Source organism: Telopea speciosissima, chromosome 8 (assembly GCF_018873765.1).
Source record: "Telopea speciosissima isolate NSW1024214 ecotype Mountain lineage chromosome 8, Tspe_v1, whole genome shotgun sequence".
In the NCBI taxonomy this organism is placed as follows: Eukaryota; Viridiplantae; Streptophyta; class Magnoliopsida; order Proteales; family Proteaceae; genus Telopea; species Telopea speciosissima.
In genome coordinates, this window is record NC_057923.1 from 12,136,250 (window position 1) to 12,157,500 (window position 21,251).

The 21,251-nt window shown below is 39.5% G+C and overlaps 1 protein-coding gene across 5 annotated transcripts; it reads left to right on the forward strand.

Moving 5' to 3' along the window:
- The first annotated feature begins 4,161 nt into the window (after positions 1-4,161).
- On the forward strand, positions 4,162-20,124 carry LOC122670400 (cytochrome P450 CYP72A219-like). Of its 5 annotated transcripts, XM_043867259.1 has the most exons (6): positions 13,669-13,876; positions 16,321-16,470; positions 17,004-17,224; positions 17,353-17,597; positions 18,403-18,790; positions 19,672-20,124. In XM_043867259.1, the coding sequence occupies exons 1-6, from the start codon at positions 13,750-13,752 to the stop codon at positions 20,095-20,097; spliced, it is 1,557 nt and encodes a 518-aa protein (XP_043723194.1). In that variant the 5' UTR covers positions 13,669-13,749; the 3' UTR covers positions 20,098-20,124. The 5 variants fall into 5 exon arrangements, with proteins under 5 accessions (XP_043723196.1, XP_043723197.1, XP_043723194.1 ...); XM_043867261.1 differs by lacking the exons at positions 13,669-13,876; positions 16,321-16,470 and adding an exon at positions 4,162-4,474; XM_043867262.1 differs by lacking the exons at positions 13,669-13,876; positions 16,321-16,470; positions 17,004-17,224; ... (1 more) ...; positions 18,403-18,790; positions 19,672-20,124 and adding exons at positions 4,162-4,474; positions 5,181-5,401; positions 5,536-5,780; positions 6,439-6,823; positions 7,878-8,315.
- The last annotated feature ends 1,127 nt before the right edge of the window (positions 20,125-21,251 follow it).

Sequence of the window (21,251 nt, forward strand, 5' to 3'; positions counted from 1 at the left end):
TAAAGCCGCGAACTTGACAGATACATATGGGAAGTATCACATTGGTTCCGATCCGATACATTTGGGAAACGTATATAAACTAAAGGAGACAAGTGTCTCTCAATTGTGCACGTTGGAATGGTTGTCATATATTGTGAACCATCGTGTCGTTTCTTTTAAAGCATAATGGGGTTGTGAGGGCTATGAGAATCGGGTGAGTGTGGATCGATGGATTCCATAAGAACTCATTAGGTGCCTCTTCGGATGAGGTGTGATTCAAAAGATTCGGAGATGGCCTCTTGACCGATACACCTTTTAATAAGAGGTGCATTGTGTTAGAGAAACAATGTTATCATGCATACGGTTATTGGTGAATGGGTATTTTATAATTCCATTTTGATGCTTGGGTCATGATAGTATCCGATTTTGGCTTTTTCTTTCAGTCTATTTCAACTAGCTTTTTTGTGTATACATTATACATATAATAAATGATAGCGTTGTATGCTCCATGATTTTGTTGAAAGTCATGATCTTGAAATTGGTGGATATATCCATGTATTGTATTGGCTAATAAAGCCATGTACCAAATTTGCTAGCTTAATTGATTATCAAATAAGTCAAGTGGCATTATATGATACATATTGGTCGAATGCTTAATCTATTAAGTATTTGTACATGTAATTATGGATATATAAAATTGCATGGGAGCATAAATTTCATTTTATTATCATACTATTTTTGATATGCAAGTAAAGTTGCATGGGTAAGTTAGTATGGAAGTGTGGGAACTACAGTTTTCTCATGAGGGCATTCTCACATTAATTTGGCTTATATCTCTGAAAGTGATAAACCCGAAATGTGGGGGTTATTATGAGAATGTGTATATTTACATGTTGAGTCTCTTTTAAGAGATATATAAAGCCAAGTAGAATGATAATCTCTACTTGGAAATTGAATCTAGTAAATATGTTTAGATTCAATTATGCAAATATTTGAACGATTACCTTGGTTCAAAGGTAGCATGTAAAAACATGTGTTGGTGGGGATGGTTCATGGAATTGGTAATATAAAGCCTAAGTTATAGGTTCCACCATGGTTTTATTTTTATGGCTTCGTAAGAAAGCCGGATCTGGAGCCATAAGGCTATGAATATAAATGATAGATATATGGTGATGACCAAAGCCAAATTGTGTTACGAAATACAAAGGGTATGGTCAGCAGAGAAATAAAGACTACTATGTCTTGATTACATATATCTGGTGAGGCTAAGTAACGTTACCGACTCAATATAGTCGGGACAAGAATGACTAATACTATTATATAGCCTCGACCATTATTTTGGTATACATTTAAGGAATGAGTTTAAAGCTCTTGTCATAGGTCATGTGATGGACACCCAACCTATGTGAAGAGGTTTAACTCCCTGAATTAGGTTCAAAGGGTACAAACGAAGTCACCGGATGACCCGACTAGTACTACTAAAATTTACTCATTCGGTTACTTGGGAAAGTAGTACCACCACAATGAAATGAGGATGAGTTAGATACTCTTAATCAAGCTAAATCCTACGAAATGTGGGGTGTGTTAAGCTGTGGTGCACACTGGCGACCTTAGTGGATGTAGGAGGTGTGGCCGCCTACCAATGAGAGTTTTAAAGGCGAACTCTTTAAACTTCCATGAGACCAAGATAAGGGACAAGGCCGGTTAAAAATGTCCAATTTTGTCATGAACGGGTTAAGTCACGTAAGGTCGATGGTAGGATATGGATGATGAGCTTGTCGGCCACGCCAATGAGGAAAGGTTCAAAAGTCCGACTTCACCCATACTGTAGCGAAGTTCATCGACCTAGTGTAGGTTCAAGTCCGAAAGACACCCGTAACGATGTTTCCTACTATGTTTAATATATTCACTAATTCTGTTTTGTTTTATCGGTATTTTGAATCTGTGGGGGATTGTTGGATTTTTAATTATTTTAAAATTAAAGATTCAAAATACGGTTTTGTTGGAGTGTTGATTGCTTCCCTAATAGACACCTAAATAGCCAATAGGTGCCTATTGGAAGACTTGTTTGAGTGGCTAACAAACAAGCCTTATGGGAAAATACATGAGTTGGGACATATCTCTTGGAGACATCCCTTAGGGGTGTCTCTTCCTCTCTTATATAAAGAGAGGAGGTCTTGCTCATTCTCTAACAATTGTTTTTGAAACACATTTTTTCTTCCCCACCGTAGTCATTCAGTGTCGTTGAATTAGTGAATATAGCCTTTGGACGCCCTTTGTAATCACATTTGGAACTGCAACCTATGTGATTAGAGAGTTGTTTTATCTTGGGGGTATAGATGCATGGTCAACCCAGATTGCAGAATTGGGGCATCTAAAAACCTTAAGGAGAGCATTGTTTGATGCGACTCAACTCTACCATTTATTGTTCGGGTTATACAAGAGGACGTGTATTGTTGATGCGGTGCGATACTATCTGCCATACCAATCAGATAAGTCTTGTATGTACTATTTGTTTATAGTATTTCTAGTCTTATACTTGCTGCCCATGATATTTTACTCTTACAGAGTCCAAGACCACCATTCAGAAAAGGAACCAGCTCAAAATCAACAAAAGTCTTACTAGTGGAGAATCGCTACAATGCCTTAAACTACCCTAGTAGATTGATGATGTGGAGAGATTCTTAGTGGATGATGATGATGTGGCACTCTCTTTCAATACACTCTCTTAAAGATTGCATCAAAGCACCTTGAAACAATCTACCATGTCATGAGAGTCGAGACTAGACCTTATGTCTTGAAACAATCTCTCATATGTCTTGATCGAGACTAGTCCCTATGTCTTAAGTATCTGTTTTCATCTATTTCTTTCTAAAGTCTTCTATGTAATTTCAGTCCTTAGATCTCATGAGCATGTTAGTTTTTGCACTAGCTATGTGCCACTAATTTCTGTACTTGGAATAGGGAATTTTGTGAATAAAAGTTGCTATAAGCACTCCATTGAACCAACATGTGTTCTTCTCTGTTAAACCTATAAGAGTTCAACAGTGAAGACCTTGTAGAGTTTTCTCATCTAACCTAGAAAAGTTAGGTGTTTTTCTTTGTGTTCCTTGCATTCTAAAAGAGTTGTAATAATACTCTTGGAGCTATTATACATCTTAGAAGAGAGGTGTTTTTATCCTATACATAATATCCCTTTACATAATAAAGAAGGGGTGGAAAAATATACACATAGGAGCATGCATACAAAATCACAAGTGAATTATTGCGAAAAGAGAGATACAGAGAGGTTAAAAAACGTAGAGGAAAAAGGTAAAATGCATGGGAGAAGGTGGGGTGTAGAAAGATGAAAATGAAAGAAATGGGAATCACATTTTTATTTTGTTTTCATAAATACCCATCTTCCCCTTGTAATCACCACATCCTCAAACATGCAAACTTGTCTTCATGATGCGAGGGCAAGATCTCAAGCGTTCATTGTTCCCTATTAGGGACTTGGGTCTCATCTTCCATGCGATAGTTGACGTGAAACCTGAGATCAAATCCTGAGAACCCTCGATTAAACGAAAATTTTCACGTCCCGATTTTAATACCACTTGTTAAGAACTTGGGTCTCACCCTCAAAAATTAATCGTTAAGGACAGGGAGCCCAAATACCGATTAACCCACCTATATCTCTTTTCATATTTAATGTGAGATTATTTTTTTTTTGTTTAATGCATAGGTAGCCCAACAATCTCTTCACTAACACTTCGTATAATGTATAATATGAATAGAACGAAAGAGGGAAAGACAATTCTACACCCACAATTGTTTTTAACGCAAAATATATTTGTATGTAAAATTTATCAAAGCAAACCGGTGACTTAGGTGTTAAGAAACCGATTCAAGTTTGAGTGGGCCCCCTGCCCTTTTTCCCGTGAAGAGGAACCCATCAATCACTACCCTTGGAAATTAGGCTTTTTTATTGCCACAATATATAGTGTTGCAGGCCTAGATTGGGTTAGCGTAAACATGTGGAGGTCTCATGTCGTTTGACTATATCCCTCCTCATAAAGGCATGATCCCATCGTTTTTGTAGCGCTCTACGCAGTCAAATACGTCATAAACATGATAGAGACACACATTCCGCCGCGCACCACACCGTTCTGCTCTTTATTCTTTAAATACCCCCACCTCCCTCTTCTCTCTCGTATGTGTGTGTGAGTGAAAGAAGAGATGGGAGAAACTGGGTTCTTTTCAATGGTGATATTATGCATTTTGGTTGTATTATGGGGGGAATGGAAGGTGTTGGAATGGATATGGTGGAGACCCAAGAAGCTGGAGAGGCATCTCATGGTACAAGGCATCAAAGTCACTCCTTACAAGTTACTGTTGGGTGACCTGAAAGAGTTTCTGAGTCTGTTCAAGGAAGCGAAGTCCAAGCCCATGAACCTATCCCATGATATTGTTCCGCGTGTATTTCTCTTTCATCTTCAAATCATACAGAAATATGGTATGTTTTAATTCCAATTTTATTTTCACTGCAATTGTTCTTTCTTTGGGTAACAATGGAAGGTGATGTTTCCAAAAATCACTAGGCTTTTATGTTCTTTTAAGCCCTGAAAATACATTATATTTAGGATAAATTACACGTCACCTCCTGATTTTCGAACGAAACTCAGATCACCCATTGGTTTTGAAAAAACTCAAATCACTCCCTTAGCAGTAACGGTGTTAGTTTGTTGCTAGTTATTGGTGTGAAAGGACTATTTTACTCTTGTACTAAAACATTATAATTAAATTCACAATACACTACTAAAGGGTAGTTTAGGGATTTAAATTTATTTAACTGGATGACATCATCACTTAACAGCATAAAACTAACGTTAGGGATGCTTTCACATTGGGTGTGTGAGTATAGTGTGTGTTGTGTATATCCGCCATTCCACGGTCCTAAAAGTCAGTTAACCTTTTGGGATTGGTGTGTGGTTTGTGTGATTACATTTTCATCAAATTAAAAAAAAGAAAAACCTAACATTAGGGACTAATTTGTCATATTGGGGTTTAAACCAGCGGGTGATTTGAGTTTATTCAAAAATCGAAGGGTGATCTGAGTTTCGTTTAAAAACTAGGGGGTGACGTGTAATTTACCCTTATACTTTATATGGGTAAAATTAAAAGAGAATTAATTGTTGATAATTGAAATTTGAAAATGTCAGGTAAACTCTCTGCCTTTTGGTTAGGAACAACTCCAGTATTGTATATAATGGATCCAAACCTAATTAGGGAGATAATGAGCAACAAGTTTGGTCACTTTGAGAAGATCAAAGGTTTTGGACTCGCACGATATTTTATAGGCGGAGTTGCAGTCTATGAGGGTGAGAAATGGGCAAAACATAGACGGATTATAAACCCAGCCTTTCATGTGGAAAAACTAAAGGTTTCTTCTATATCTTCGACATTTCCTTCTAATCCTTTTAAATGGATACATTTTCTGTAGTAGCTTTTCCATGCTATTGTGATAACATTGCTGATAGATTGTATATCTTCTTCTTTCTTTGTTAACTATCAAAGCGAATGTTATCGGCATTTTATACAAGCTCTAATGAGATGGTCAGCAAATGGGAAAAATTGGTTACATCAGCAGGGTCTTTTGAATTGGATGTGTGGCCAGAACTCCAATATTTAACAGGGGATGTCATCTCTAGGGCAGCATTTGGTAGCTCTTATGAAGAAGGTAAACGGATTTTCAAATTACAAGATGAGCAAGGCCAGCTCATCATCCAAGCTTTGCAAACTGCATTCATCCCTGGTTTTAGGTATAATTCATTTTTCTTATCTACTTGAGTTAGTTTTTACATTTTCTAGAATCAATTCAAATAATCAATATCCATTTTCAATAGCTACACAGAAAGCAAAATTTTTTCTTAGATACCTTAGCTTTTTTTGAACAAAAATGATAAAACTCATAAATAACCAATATATAATTCAAATCATGACATAAAATGTTGTTGGGGTGCGATGTCTTGTATTTCATTGCTTGTATTAGTGGGCTGATTCCAAATGACCGTTAATAGACCATAGAGCTTGAAAATGTACCTATTTAGGGTTTCGTTATATATTTATATTTGTAGTGAGACGGCTTTCTCTATAATTAATCTGAGAGAGCTTATTCTCCAATATTGATAGTAAAGTGAAATCACCACTCATGGACATAGGCAATCTTACCAAACCACCAAAATCCTTATGCGTATTGTGTGATTGTTTATTTGTAATTTTTTCATTCTTTTCTGCATCGTTTAAGGTTCTCGTCTTTTCACAAATGCTAGCCATGAGTCATGACTTGTGACTTGATCCATAGTCAAGCTCACTCATGTTTAAATTTATTCATTTTGTGTCAAAAGAAAATGTGACAGATGTAAAGATATATATATCATTTTTTAATTCTTGCCCTCACCAATGTTATTATGTATATAGTTTGCTGCCAACGAAAAGAAACAGAAGAATAAAAGAAATTCACAAAGAAGTGCGAGCCCTTTTAATGGGTATCATCAACAAAAGACAACAGACCATGAGGGTTACAGAAGCCAGCAATGATGACTTGTTAGGGTTGTTACTTGAATCCAACGATAAGGAAATTCAAGAAAATAAAAACAAGAATGTTGGGATGAGCATAGAAGAGGTCATCGAAGAATGTAAACTATTCTACTTTGCAGGGCAAGAAACCACCTCTGTTCTCCTTGTTTGGACAATGGTTGTATTAAGTATGCATTTAGAATGGCAAGTGCGTGCTAGGGAAGAAGTCTTACAAGTCTTTGGAAAGAACCACCCGGATTATGATGGACTAAATCACCTCAAAATTGTAAGGACTTGCTTTCAATTCCTATATGTTTTAGATATATATAGGGATCGTGATTTTTTATGGTGCGCTGCCCGTAGCGGCCTGTGCGGCCTAGATAGAGTGCTGTGCGTAATGTCCATCTTACCCCTGCCCAAGCACCTTGCTCGAGTAGGGGTAAGGCGGACATTGCATGCGGCACTCTGTCTGGGCCGCATAGGCCGCTATTAGGGGTACAAGTTTAACCCTGTCGGCCCGAACCCGCCCTGAGCCTGAACAAGGTCTGGGTTGAGATATTTGGCCCTAAGGACGGGTCAGGGCTGAAAATTTCTAACACTAAATCAGGGTTTGGTCGGGTTAGGGTTGAGGCCTGAGGCTAAGCTTGGCCCGGCCCAGCTCAAGCCTGATTTAAGTTATAGTATAAAATATGGGAAAAAGTTCTTTGTCTGGGAGTGTGGCCTACGCCAGCACTCCTATGAGTCTATCTCTCTCCTCCCCATGTGAAAAGACACCTCTGCTCTCTTGTTTTAAGGAGGAGAGAGATAGACACATGGAAGTGCTGGCGTAGGCCACACTCCCGTACAAAAAACTGCTTCCCATAAAATATATATTGGTATAATATATACATTATAAACTTTAAATGTCACCCATATTTTTGTATATAATATATTATATATGAAGACAATAAGTGATATAATACCGTTTATTATAGTGTTATTTTATATAAAATTGATAATATTCTCCCCAGCCCATTCCAGCCCATGTATTTCTTTCCCTTTCCCCATGATCAGGGCCAATCAAGGTTACCCCAGCCCGACCCTATGGGCGGGTCAAGGTTGGATTTTTCTTGCCCTGAGTCAGGGTCGGGTCGGGTCGGGTCGGACCTGGGCCCAGCTAAGGAGACTTAGGGTTGGGCTAGGGTTCTATAAAACCCAGCCCATCCCGACCCTGTTGTAGCCCTAGCCGCTATGGGCAGTGCGCCATTGAGGATCTGTATTGTATATATAGACTCTATTAAATTTAGAACATAGTCTTTCTAACCTTTTCTTTTCATAATTAATCCTCCATTAATGCACAGGTTACCATGATTTTATACGAGGTTCTTAGATTATATCCACCAGTTTTATATCTTAGTCGGTGTACAAACAAGAACATAAAACTAGGAGAAATATCTCTTCCCCCTGGAATACAAGTAATGTTACCAATAGTCCTTCTTCACCATGATCAAGAAGTATGGGGTGAAGATGCAAAAGAGTTCAAACCAGAGAGATTTGCAGAAGGAATCTCAAAAGCCACAAAGAATCAAGTTTCATTTTTACCATTTGGTTGGGGTCCTCGAATATGCATTGGACAACAATTTGCGTTGACAGAAGCAAAGATGGCTTTAGCAATGATTTTACAAAGATTTGCTTTTGAACTTTCTCCATCCTATGCTCATGCTCCTGCCACTATAATAACTCTTCATCCACAGCATGGTGCTCAAATCATATTACATAAACTATAGAATCATCATTTCTGGGTGATTACTATCATGAGAATCTTTCTTTGTAACTTATTTTGATAGTTTAATGTGTTTTGTACCAAATATATAATGTTTACATGTATTTGAAAAGGGATTTTCTTATTAACATTCTATCAAATAATTTGTTACTTTACTTTTTAACCTTTTTCTTCTTAATACATTAAATATTTGGGAAAATATCACGTATCTCCCCTGAAGTATGACTTATGTACATTTTCACCCGTGAGGTTTGAAAAATTCCACGTACTTCCCCTGCTTTTCAAACTAAATAATAAAAACACCCACTTCGTTAATTGTAGACGTTAAACGTTAGAATTTCGATTTAAATGGCCAAACTGCCCTCATCTTCTTCCCCAAATCGTTTCTCAAAACATAAAACCCTAAACCCATTTTAAGGTTTCAAAACCCCAGTGCCGCCTTTAGCAGCGGCCAAACCAAAGGGCCAGCCGCCAAACAGTGTTGATCTCAGGTAGCATTTCACTAGGATTTCGCCCAAAGATGAAACGAAATCCACAAACCTTAATTAAGAATACAAATCTGCAGCACCTGCAGATCTTTCCTTAGTCCTAAGAGTAGACGAGGCTGGTAAGAATCTTAAGCCGCCGTTATCGCTTAAGGAAAGAGTTAGGGTTCTAGATGCGCATGCAAAAATCAAACCATGAGTGTCTTTCAAGAAAACATAATTGTAGAAGGGAAACTGTAGAAAAGAATGGAGTAAAAAGTATACCTGATGCTTAGCCTGCAAGACGTCCCAAACCTCAAAACTGAAAAGGGAATCAGTTTTACGGAAACTCGGAAAGAACACAAATAAAAAATTTTAGAGCTCAAAGAAACAGAGAAAGGAAACAAATAAGAACGAAGTGTACGATCCTTCTCTGGTTCCCCAAATTTCAAAGTTCAAATTGAGCTTCGCTCACCCTCTCTCTGCTTGTCTTCACTTCAGTCGTCGTATGGTCATGGACGACGAATTGTGTGATGGACAAACCACAGATCGTTTTCTTACAAAATTGAAAATCCGAAACTCACAGTTGGCTTCACTCTCCAAAACCCTAACTTTGCCCGCCTGAAACCCTTCTCCTCTTCTTTCATTCCTCGATTTCAACCTCCGTCGCAGGCCAAGCTCGCGAATTGAGAAACGGTGAGGGTTTGGTGTTGAAAATTTAAATTCATTTAAAATATTTGATTCAAAATATTTGTATTCTTTATTAAAAGGTTTATTAGAGGGTTTTGTCGCTTTCTAATAGACACCTAAATGACCAATGAGTGTACCTATTAGAAGATTTGTTTGACTGGTCAACAAACAATTCTTACGGAAAAATGCATGTTTTATGGGCATATCCTTTGGAGACATCCCTTTGGGGTGCATTTTCTTCTCCTATATAAAGAGAAGAGTCTTGTCCATTTCTCTAATAATTTTTGAGAAAACTTTTTTGTTTTTCTCTCAGTTTTGTTTCTCCGCTGTTTATATCCAATTGAATGCAACTCTCCGTGCCTTTAGTAGCCTAGTATTTGAAGTGCATCGTTACTAGTTAGCTTTTAACCGGAGCGCTATTTTATCTTAGAGGCTGATTCGCAAGGGCCCGGCTACACTATAGGGGGCGTCTACAGTCTTAAGGAGAGTGACTTTTGTCACAACTCAGCTCCACTGTTTGTTTTATTTTTTTCATGTTTTTCAGGCTTATGATGCGTTATATGGTGCTTGAGATTGTCGTCATTGAACTCGGTTTGTCTACATTAAGATAAGTAATCTAACCCCTTAGTTACATATATATTGATATGTATGTTTTAGAAGATTGTTTCCAACATTTGGGAGATGGAGCGAATAGGTTGCTAGAAAATTTGGGGAAGTCGGAGAGATCTTTGAGATGGGTGGTGAGGCACCATGGTCGTGGCTGGCGCCGATAAGCAAACGATCAAAGGGGATTTTCCCCTATTTTCCTTTCTGGTTTCTTATTTCACGTTTAGGATTGAAGGGTTTCAAACCCTAAACAATTTGGGGAAGAAGATGAGGGCAATTTGGTCATTTAAATCAAAATTCTAACGTTTAACGTCTACAATTAATGAAGTGGGTGTTTTTGTTACTTAGTTTGGAAAGCAGGGGAGGTACGTGGAATTTCCCAAACCTCACGGGTGAAAGTGTATATAAGTCATATCTCAGGGGAGGTACATGATATTTTTCCTAAATATTTTTCAATGAGTGTAAATATTGTCATTTAACCTATGTACGTACTTGAAATCTATGTATTACAACGACACATTTTATAATGATCTAATGATATGTCACTTTCAAATTATTTTTGAATTAAACCATCCATGCAAATAATTGCGAGGGATAGAGAGAGAGAGAGAGAAGTTTAAAAACAAGGAGAAAAATAGGTAAATATGCATGATAGAAGTAGGTGGACGGGATCTGGCTTCTCTCCACGGAGCTCAGCGTCCAGGGAATGCCCAGGTGGGCATCCAACGGTTGGGCTGTGCCACACACATCCCGACATATATACAGTAAACCATCGAGATGTATGTGACACAGCCCAATAGCTGAATACCCCCTGGACACTCTCTGGCACTGGGCCATTTGGAGAGGAGCTAAATCCAGGTGGACGGAGGTGTGGAAAGAAAAATAAAGATAGAAATTTGAGATGTAAAAGATGCAGATGAAATAGGTGGGAATCCTAGATACTTTAGAATGGGAAGATAGTTAAAAGGGGTAAAAGAAAAACCATTCAAACATTTCTTCATATGATTTGAGAAAAAAGATCCCAAGCGTTCCTAGCTCCATCGCGCGTATCCCTATTGTGTGAAAACCTTCGGTGCTTGGTTCGCCCGTGGATGAACCTGCAAGAACCAAGCAATGAGCGCAAGAGGGCCGGTGTGGCTCCGGCCTAGGACTCTCCGATGCTCAAGTCGGGTCTCCAACACGACAGCGTAATCGCGTAGTAGAAAGCAAGATGCGGAATAGTGCTCCATACACAGGTATTTATAGGGTAAGGAGGAGATGAGACGGTTTGGAAGAGTCCTAGTATGGTAGGAGTCCTTCTTTCGGAAGGTTCTCTCGCGTAGAGCGGAGTGGAGAGTTATTTTCGGGTCGGACTCTTATTAAGGTAAGAGTCCATGTGTGGTGCGATTCCGTGTCGCTCCGGATCGTGGTTCGGTCCTTATCCCGTGATTCTCGGGATGTCGACGTGGCCTGGAGATCCCGGTGGGGGCTATGAGAGCTTCAATGGAGGAGGGCTCGGCCTACGAGGTCGGCCCATGGGGTCGGCAATGGAGGTCGAGCTCGGGAGGTTGGTCTCGGCCATGAGCTCGGCTAGGTGTCTATGGCTGACCCGTATAATCTCGGCCTCAGCCACCGGCTAGCTCGCTCAAAACAGGCTTTGTCAGGTGACTTATTGGATATGGGGTCGGCCCAATTTCCTGCTCGGCCCAACTCGGTTCTCGGACTGAAGTCGGGTCGGCCACATGGTAGCCTCTGATAGGTGGGGTGTTTTATGCCTCATCACAGGCCCCCCCACTCATCAGGTGTCGACTCGACGTTGATGAGTGAAGTTTCCTGGACACTCTCTGGCACTGGGCCATTTGGAGAGGAGCTAAATCCAGGTGGACGGAGGTGTGGAAAGAAAAATAAAGATAGAAATTTGAGATGTAAAAGATGCAGATGAAATAGGTGGGAATCCTAGATACTTTAGAATGGGAAGATAGTTAAAAGGGGTAAAAGAAAAACCATTCAAACATTTCTTCATATGATTTGAGAAAAAAGATCCCAAGCGTTCCTAGCTCCATCGCGCGTATCCCTATTGTGTGAAAACCTTCGGTGCTTGGTTCGCCCGTGGATGAACCTGCAAGAACCAAGCAATGAGCGCAAGAGGGCCGGTGTGGCTCCGGCCTAGGACTCTCCGATGCTCAAGTCAGGTCTCCAACACGACAGCGTAACTGCGTAGTAGAAAGCAAGATGCGGAATAGTGCTCCATACCTGGGTATTTATAGGGTAAGGAGGAGATGAGACGGTTTGGAAGAGTCCTAGTATGGTAGGAGTCCTTCTTTCGGAAGGTTCTCTCGCGTAGAGCGGAGTGGAGAGTTATTTTCGGGGTCGGACTCTTATTAAGGTAAGAGTCCATGTGTGGTGCGATTCCGTGTCGCGCTGGGATCGTGGCTCGGTCCTTATCCCGTGATTCTCGGGATGTGCTGACGTGGCCTGGAGATCCCCGGTGGGGGGCTATGAGAGCTTCAATGGAGGAGGGCTCGGCCTACGAGGTCGGCCCATGGGGTCGGCAATGGAGGTCGAGCTCGGGAGGTTGGTCTCGGCCATGAGCTCGGCTAGGTGTCTATGGCTGACCCGTATAATCTCGGCCTCAGCCACCGGCTAGCTCGCTCAAAACAGGCTTTGTCAGGTGACTTATTGGATATGGGGTCGGCCCAATTTCCTGCTCGGCCCAACTCGGTTCTCGGACTGAGGTCGGATCGGCCACGTGGTAGCCTCTGATAGGTGGGGTGTTTTATGCCTCATCACAGGCCCCCCCACTCATCAGGTGTCGACTCGACGTTGATGAGTGAAGTTTCCTGGACACTCTCTGGCACTGGGCCATTTGGAGAGGAGCTAAATCCAGGTGGACGGAGGTGTGGAAAGAAAAATAAAGATAGAAATTTGAGATGTAAAAGATGCAGATGAAATAGGTGGGAATCCTAGATACTTTAGAATGGGAAGATAGTTAAAAGGGGTAAAAGAAAAACCATTCAAACATTTCTTCATATGATTTGAAAAAAAGATCCCAAGCGTTCCTAGCTCCATCGCGCTTATCCCTATTGCTACCCTTTGGAAATTAATAAGGCCTTGCCACAATAGTAAAACGGCCTACATGTGGAGGTCCCATGACGTTTGACACTTTTGACTATATCCTTCCCCACTGTTTTGTAGTGCTCGACACAGTCAAATACGTCATAAATATTGTGGTGTGTGTTGTGAGGGATCTTTTATCTTCTCAATTTGCCAATCCGTATTTGACGGCAAGTACATCTAATAGAGGGAGATGGAAATGACTATCTTACCCTTTGTTCAAATACACTATCCGAGGTGAGATCCATCTTCCTTTATTAGATGTACTTAATGTCAAGTATGATCCGGCAAATTGAGAGGATAAAAATTCTGTGTATATCCGCCATTTTGTAATCCTAAAAGTCAATTAATCATTTGGGATTAATGTGTGGTTTGTGTGATTACACTTTCATTAAAAAAAAATGTACGTCATAAATATGATAGGATTGAGATAGACATTCCACCCAGTACTACCTTTGCTTCTTTCTTCACCACACCATTTCGCTTCTTATCCTTTAAATGCCCACCACCACCTCCCTCTTCTCTGTCAAGTAGCTCCTGTAGTTGAGGTGTTCCAAATATTCTCTCTCTCTCTTTTGTGTGTTTGTGAAAGAAGTGATGAGAGAAAGTGGGTTCATTTCAATTGTGATATTGTGCATTTTGGTTGTATTATGGTGGGGATGGAAAGTGTTGGAATCGATATGGTGGAGACCCAAGAAGCTGGAGAGGCTTCTCAAGGAACAAGGCATAAAGGTCACTCCTTACAATTTACTGTTTGGTGATTTGAAAGAGAACATGAGGCTGCTCGAGGAAGCTCGGTCCAAGCCCATGAACCTATCCCATGATATTGTTCCACGTGTGTTGCCCTTTCATCTTCAAACCATACATAAGTTAGGTATGTTTTGCCGGATCCGACTCCTCTTCTTTCGCCTGCCCGGTACTACCGTGCACCCCCACACACAAGTGTAAAAAATAACTTTGTAAACTTTTTACAAAACATTACACTGGATTCAGATTTGTTTTTAATCATACACAGACTCTCGTTCATCGATTTCTCCAAGAGGGTAGTGAATTCCATGTTGAGCAGTCTTTTATTCACTATACGATACCATGAATCCAAGACACCGATATGTAGTTCGAGAGACATCAACCATTGGTGTGCCGAAACCTGTGATACATTATGGCAACGACAAAGACCTCTTAGATCAAAGGGCCAATCAAATTCTTAAAAAGAAAATATCTTTTCTCAACTGCTGTCAGTAACATATTCGAAACTCTTCAAGTGATTCATACTCACAATTAAGGAGTATGATGTAGGCCCATCCTGCAACGTAAAACTAATTGAAGCCCAAATTGATCCGAATCAAAATTCCACCATAGAATTATTTTGTTCTCATCATGGATTAGTGTTCCAATGCTTCAAGAAATACATCAATCCGGGTTCAGACGAAAGAGATATGACCTAAATGACGGAGGTTGTGCATTGTGTTCAAAATCTTGTTTCTACACAAGCAGTGAGTTTACGTACATTTTAAAATATATTACATTTAGAATTTGCAAAGACCAATTCATGAAAGTCATAGATCATTGAGTGCTCTTTTCAACTCCACCATAATCAGATTAATCCGACATCGAGAGCATGAGATATCCGTTTTGTATCGAGACTGCACAGTTCAATCCGCCCAAATGAATTCAAACCTAAGATCAAGAACTTGCCCAAGAAAGGCTGGCCCTTAACTAAGTCCAACTCAAGCCCACGACCACCATGCAGAAAAGGAACCTGCTCAAGATCAACAAGAGTCTTGCTAGTGGAGATTCGCTACAATGCCTTAAACTACCCTAGTGGATTGATGATGTGGAGAGATTCCTTAGTGGATGATGATGATGTGGCACTCTCCTTCAATACACTCTCTTGCAAATTGCATCAAAGAACCTTGAAACAATCTACCATTTCTTGAGAGTCGAGACTAGTCCTTATGTCTTAAAACAATCTCTCATATGTCTTGAGACTAGTTCCTATGTCTTAAGTATTTGTTTTCATTTATTTCTTTCTAAAGTCTTCTATGTAATTTCAGTCCTTAGATCTCATGGGCATGTTAGTTTTTGCACTAGCTATTGTAAGCTTATAAAATGCCACTAATTAATCATGGGAATCCTAGATATTTTAGAAAATACAGAAATTGGATCATTTGCACGTATTTGAACGTACATCTCATAGCCAATCACATTTTTATTTTGTTTCCATAAATACCCCTCTTCCCCTTATAATCACCACTTGTTCAAACATACAAACTTGTCTTCATGATGCGAGGACAAGATCTCAAGCGTTCCTTGCTCCATCGATCGTATCCCTATCACTGTTAGGGATTTAGGTATCATCGTCAAAAGCTAGTCATCGGTCAAACAAAAATTTCTACGCCTCGATTCGAATACCACTTTTTAGGGACTGGGGTCTCATCTTTAAAAGCTAGCCGTTAAGGAGAGGGTGTCCAAGTACCTATTAACCCACCCATATCCCCTTTCATATTCAATGTGAGACTATTTTTTTTACTTTATGCGTGGATATCCCAACAATCTCTTCACTAGTACTTCGTATAATGAATAGAACCAAAGAGGAAAAGAAAATTCTACACCCACCTTTTTTTTAACGCAACATATATTTTTAGGTAAATTTATCAAAACAAGCCGGTGACTTGGGTACCAAGAAACCGATTCAAGTTTGAGTGGGGCCTCCACCCTTTTTCACGTGAGGAGGAACCCATCAATCACTACCCTTGGAAATTAGGCTTTTTTGTTGCCACAATAAATAGTGTGTTGCAGGCAGGCCTGGATTGGGTTAGCGTAAACATGTGGAGGTCTCATGTCGTTTGACTATATCCTTCCCCATAAAGGCATGATCCCATGGTTTTTGTAGCGCTCGACGCAGTCAAATACGTCATAAACATATTAGAGATACACATTCCGCCCGGCACGTACCACACCATTCTGCTCTTTATCCTTTAAATGCCCCTTACCTCCCTCTTCTCTCTCGTATGTGTGTGTGTGAGAGCGTGAAAGAAGAGATGGGAGAAACTGTGTTCTTTTCAATGGTGACATTATGCATTTTAGTTGTATTATGGTGGGGATGGAAGGTGTTGGAATGGATATGGTGGAGACCCAAGAAGCTGGAGAGGCATCTCAAGGAACAAGGCATCAAAGTCACTCCTTACAAGTTACTGGTGGGTGACCTGAAAGAGTTTCTGAGTCTGTTCAAAGAAGCGAAGTCCAAGCCCATGAACCTATCCCATGATATTGTTCCACGTGTATTTCCCTTTCATCTTCAAACCATACTGAAATATGGTATGTTTTAACTCCAATTTTATTTTCTCTGCAATTGTTCTTTCTTTGGGTAACAATGGAAGGTGATGTTTTCGAAAATCACAAGACTTTTAATTATGTTCTTTTAAGCCCTGAAAATACATTATATGCCTAAGGTAAATTACACATCACCCTTTGGTTTTCAAACGAAACTCAGATCATCCCCTGGTTTTTGAAAAAACTCAAATCACCCCCTATGCAGTAACGGTGTTAGTCTGCTGTTAGTTATTGGTGTGAAAGGATTATTTTGCCCTTGTACTGAAACATTATAATTAAATTTACAATACATTGCTAAAGGGTAGTTTAGAGATTTAAATTTATTTAATTGGGTGACATCATCACTTAATTAACGACATAAAACTAACGTTAAGGACTAATTTGTCATATTGGGGTCTAAACCAGGGGGTGATTTGAGTTTCATTTGAAAACTACGAGGTGACGTGTAATTTACCCTTATATTTATATGAGTAAAATTAAGAGAATTAATTGTTGATAATTGAAATTTGAAAATGCAGGTAAAAACTCTGCCTTTTGGTTTGGAACAACTCCAAGATTGTATATAATGGATCCTAACCTAATTAGGGAGATTATGAGCAACAAGTTTGGTCACTTTGCGAAGATCAAAGGTTTTCGACTTGCACGGTATTTTATAGGTGGAGTTGCAGTCTATGAGGGTGAGAAATGGGCAAAACATAGACGGATTATAAACCCTGCCTTTCATGTGGAAAAACTAAAGGTTTCTTCTATATCTTTGACATTTCCTTCTAATCCTTTTAAATGGATACATTTTCTGTAGTAGCTTTTCCATGCTATTGTGAAATTGTTGATAGATTGTATCTTTTTCTTCTTTGTTAATTATTAAAGCGAATGTTATCGGCATTTTATACAAGTTCGAATGAGATGGTCAACAAATGGGAGAAATTGGTTACATTAGAAGGGTCTTGTGAATTGGATGTGTGGCCAGAACTCCAAAATTTAACAGGGGATGTCATCTCTAGGGCAGCATTTGGTAGCTCCTACGAAGAAGGTAAACGGATTTTCAAATTACAAGATGAGCAAGGCGAACTCATCATCAGGGCTTTTCAAACTGCATTCATCCCTGGTTTTAGGTATAATTCATCTTTCTTATCTACTTGAATTTGTTTGCACATTTTCTAGATTCAAATCAAATAACCAATATCCATTTTCAATAGCTACATATATAGGAAGGAGGGGGAGAATTATTACCTCAATTTGCCTGCCCGTCAATTTCCTCAATTCCCTCTAATAAAGGGAGGTGGATCCCACCCGGGCAGTGTGTTCGGGCAGGGGGTAAGGTGATCATTTCCACCCGTTATTAGATGGAATTCAGGAAATTGAGGGGGCAGGTAAATTGAGGGAATAAAGATCCATACCCTAGCTCTTTTGAACAAAAATGATAAATGTGTTCTTGAAGTATGACATTGATAACTCATACATAAACAATATATAATTCAAATCATGACATAAAATGTTGTTGGGGTGCAATGTCTTGTATTTCGTTACTTGTATTAGTGGACTTATTCTAAATGACCGTTAAGAGGCCGTAGGGTCTGAAAGTGTACCTATTTAGGGTTTCACTATATATTTGTAGCGAGACAGTTTTCTCTATAATCAATCTGAGAGAGCTAGGTATGAGGACAAGAGATTGTAATGTTATTTTCCAATATTGATAGTGAAGCAAACTCATCTCTCGTGGACATAGGCAATCTTGCCGAACCACTTACATCTTTGTGCACATCGTTTACAAATGCTAAGTCATGAGTCACGACTTGACCCACGGTCAAGCTCATTCATGTTTAAATTTATTCCTTTTGTGCCAAAAGAAAAGGTGACAGGTGTCAAGATAATTTCTTTTTTCTATTGTTGCCCTCACCAATATAATTATGTTTGTAGTTTGCTGCCAACGAAAAAGAACAGAAGAATAAAAGAAATTGACAGAGAAGTTCGAACCCTTTTAATGGGTATCATCAACAAAAGACAACAGACTATGAAGGTTGCAGAAGCCAGCAATGATGACTTGTTAGGGTTGTTACTTGAATCCAACGATAAAGAAATTCAAGAAAATAAAAACAAGAAGAATGTTGGGATGAGCATCGAAGAGGTCATCCAAGAATGTAAACTATTCTACTTTGCAGGGCAAGAAACCACATCTGTTCTCCTTGTTTGGACAATGGTTGTATTAAGTATGCATTCAGAATGGCAAGTGCGTGCTAGGGAAGAAGTCTTACAAGTCTTTGGGAAGAACAAACCGGATTATGATGGATTAAATCACCTCAAAATTGTAAGGACTTGCTTTCAGTTCCCATCTGTTTTAGATATATATATAGGGATCGTGATCTTTTACGGCGCGCTGTCCGTAGCGGCATGTGCAGCACAGACAAAGCATCGCGCGCAATGTTCACCTTACCTCTGCCCGAGCGCCTTGCCCAAGCAGGGGTAAGGCGGACATTGCGCGTGACACTCTGTCTCGGTCGCATAGGCCGCTACTAGTGGTGCAAGTGTGGCCCTATCGACCCGAACCCGCCCTAGCCCACCCTGAGCCCGAATAGGGCCTGGGTTGAAATATTTGGCCCTAAGGACGGGCCAGGGATGAAAATTTATGACCCTGAGTCAGGGTCCGGTCGGGTTAGGGTTGAGGCCTCAGGCTAAGCTTGGCCCGGCCTAGCCCGGCCCGACCCTGATTTAAGTTATATTATAAAATATATATTGGTATAATATATACATTATAAACTTTAAATGTCACCTATATTTTTTTATATAATATATTATATATGAAGACAATAAGTGATATAATATATTTTATTATAGTGTTATTTTATGTAAAATTGATAATATTCTTCCCGGCCCATTCCAGTCCATGCATTTCTTTCCCCTGCCCCATGATCAAGGTCAATCAAGGTCAGCCCAGCCCGACCCTGAGGGTTGGTCAGGGTTGGAATTTTTTGGCCCTGAGTCAGGGTCAGGTTGGGCCTGGGCCCAACTAAGGGGACTCAGGGTCAGGCTAGGGTTGTATAAAGCCCGACCCAACCCGACCCTGATGTAGACCTAACTGCTACGAGTAGCGTGCCGTAGAGGATCTGTATTGTATATATGGACTCTATTAAATTTAGAACATAGTTTTTCTAACCTTTTCTTTTCTTAATTAATCCTCCATTAATGCAGGTTACCATGATTTTGTATGAGGTTCTTAGATTATATCCACCAGTTTTATCTCTTGATCGGTGTACATACAAGAACATAAAACTAGGAGAAATATCTCTTCCCCCTGGAATACAACTAATGTTACCAATAGTCCTTCTTCACCATGATCAAGAAGTATGGGGTGAAGATGCAAAAGAATTCAAACCAGAGAGATTTGCAGAAGGAATCTCAAAAGCCACAAAGAATCAAGTCTCATTTTTCCCATTTGGTTGGGGTCCTCGAATATGCATTGGACAACAATTTGCGTTGACAGAAGCAAAAATGGCTTTAGCAATGATTTTACAGAGATTTGCTTTTGAACTTTCTCCATCCTATGCTCATGCTCCTACCACTATAATAACTCTTCATCCACAGCATGGTGCTCAAATCATATTACATAAACTATAGAATCATCGTTTCTTGGTGATCTCAATCATTGGAATCTTTCATTGTAACTTATTTTGATAGTTTAATGTGTTTTGTACCAAATATATAATGTTTACATGTATTTGAAAAGGGATTTTCTTATTAACATTACGTCAAATAATTTGTTAATTACTTACTTTTTAACCCTTTTCTTCATATTACATTAAATATTTTCTAATGAGTGTAAATATTGTCATTTAACCTATGTACGTACTTGAAATCTGTGTATTACAACGACCCATTTTATAGTGATATAATGATATGTCATTTTCAAATTATTTTTGAATTGAACCATCCATGCAAATAATTGTGAAGGATAGAGAGAGAGAGAGAAGGGCTAAAAAATATGGAGAAAAAAAAAGATAAATATGCATGATAGAAGTAGGTGAACGGGATCTGACTTCTCTCCAGGGAGCTAAGCATCCAGAGAGTGCCTAAGTGGGTATCTAACGGCTGGACTATACCGTACACATCTTGGCATATGTACAGTAAACCATCAGGATGTGTGTGGCACAGTCCAATGGCGAAATAACCCCCTTGGGCACTCCTTGCCACTGGGCCGCCTAGAGAGGAGCTCAATCCAGGTGGGTGAGGGTGTGGAATGAAAGATAAATATAAAAATTTGGGATGCAAAAGATGAAGATGAAATAGGTGGGAATCCTAGATATTTTAGAATGGGAAGATAATTAAAAGGGGTAACAGAAAAACCATTCAAACATTTCTTCATATGATGTGAGAAAAAGATCCCAAGCGTTCCTAGCTCCATCGCGCGTATCCCTATCACTACCCTTGGAAATTAATAAGGCCTTGCCACAATAGTAAAACGGCCAACATGTGGAGGTCCCATGACATTTGACACTTTTGACTATATATCCTTCCCCACTGTTTTGTAGCGCTCGATGTATTTAAATACGTCATTAATATTGTGATGTGTGTTGTGTATATTCATCATTTTACGGTCTTAAAAATTGATTAACTTTTTGAAATTGATGTGTAATTTGTGTGAGTACATTTTTATTAAAATTTAATGAAAAAATACGTCATAAATTTGATAGGATAGGGATGCAGATTCCACCCAGTACCTTTGCTTCTTTCCTCACCACACCATTTCGCTTCTTATCCTTTAAATGCCCACT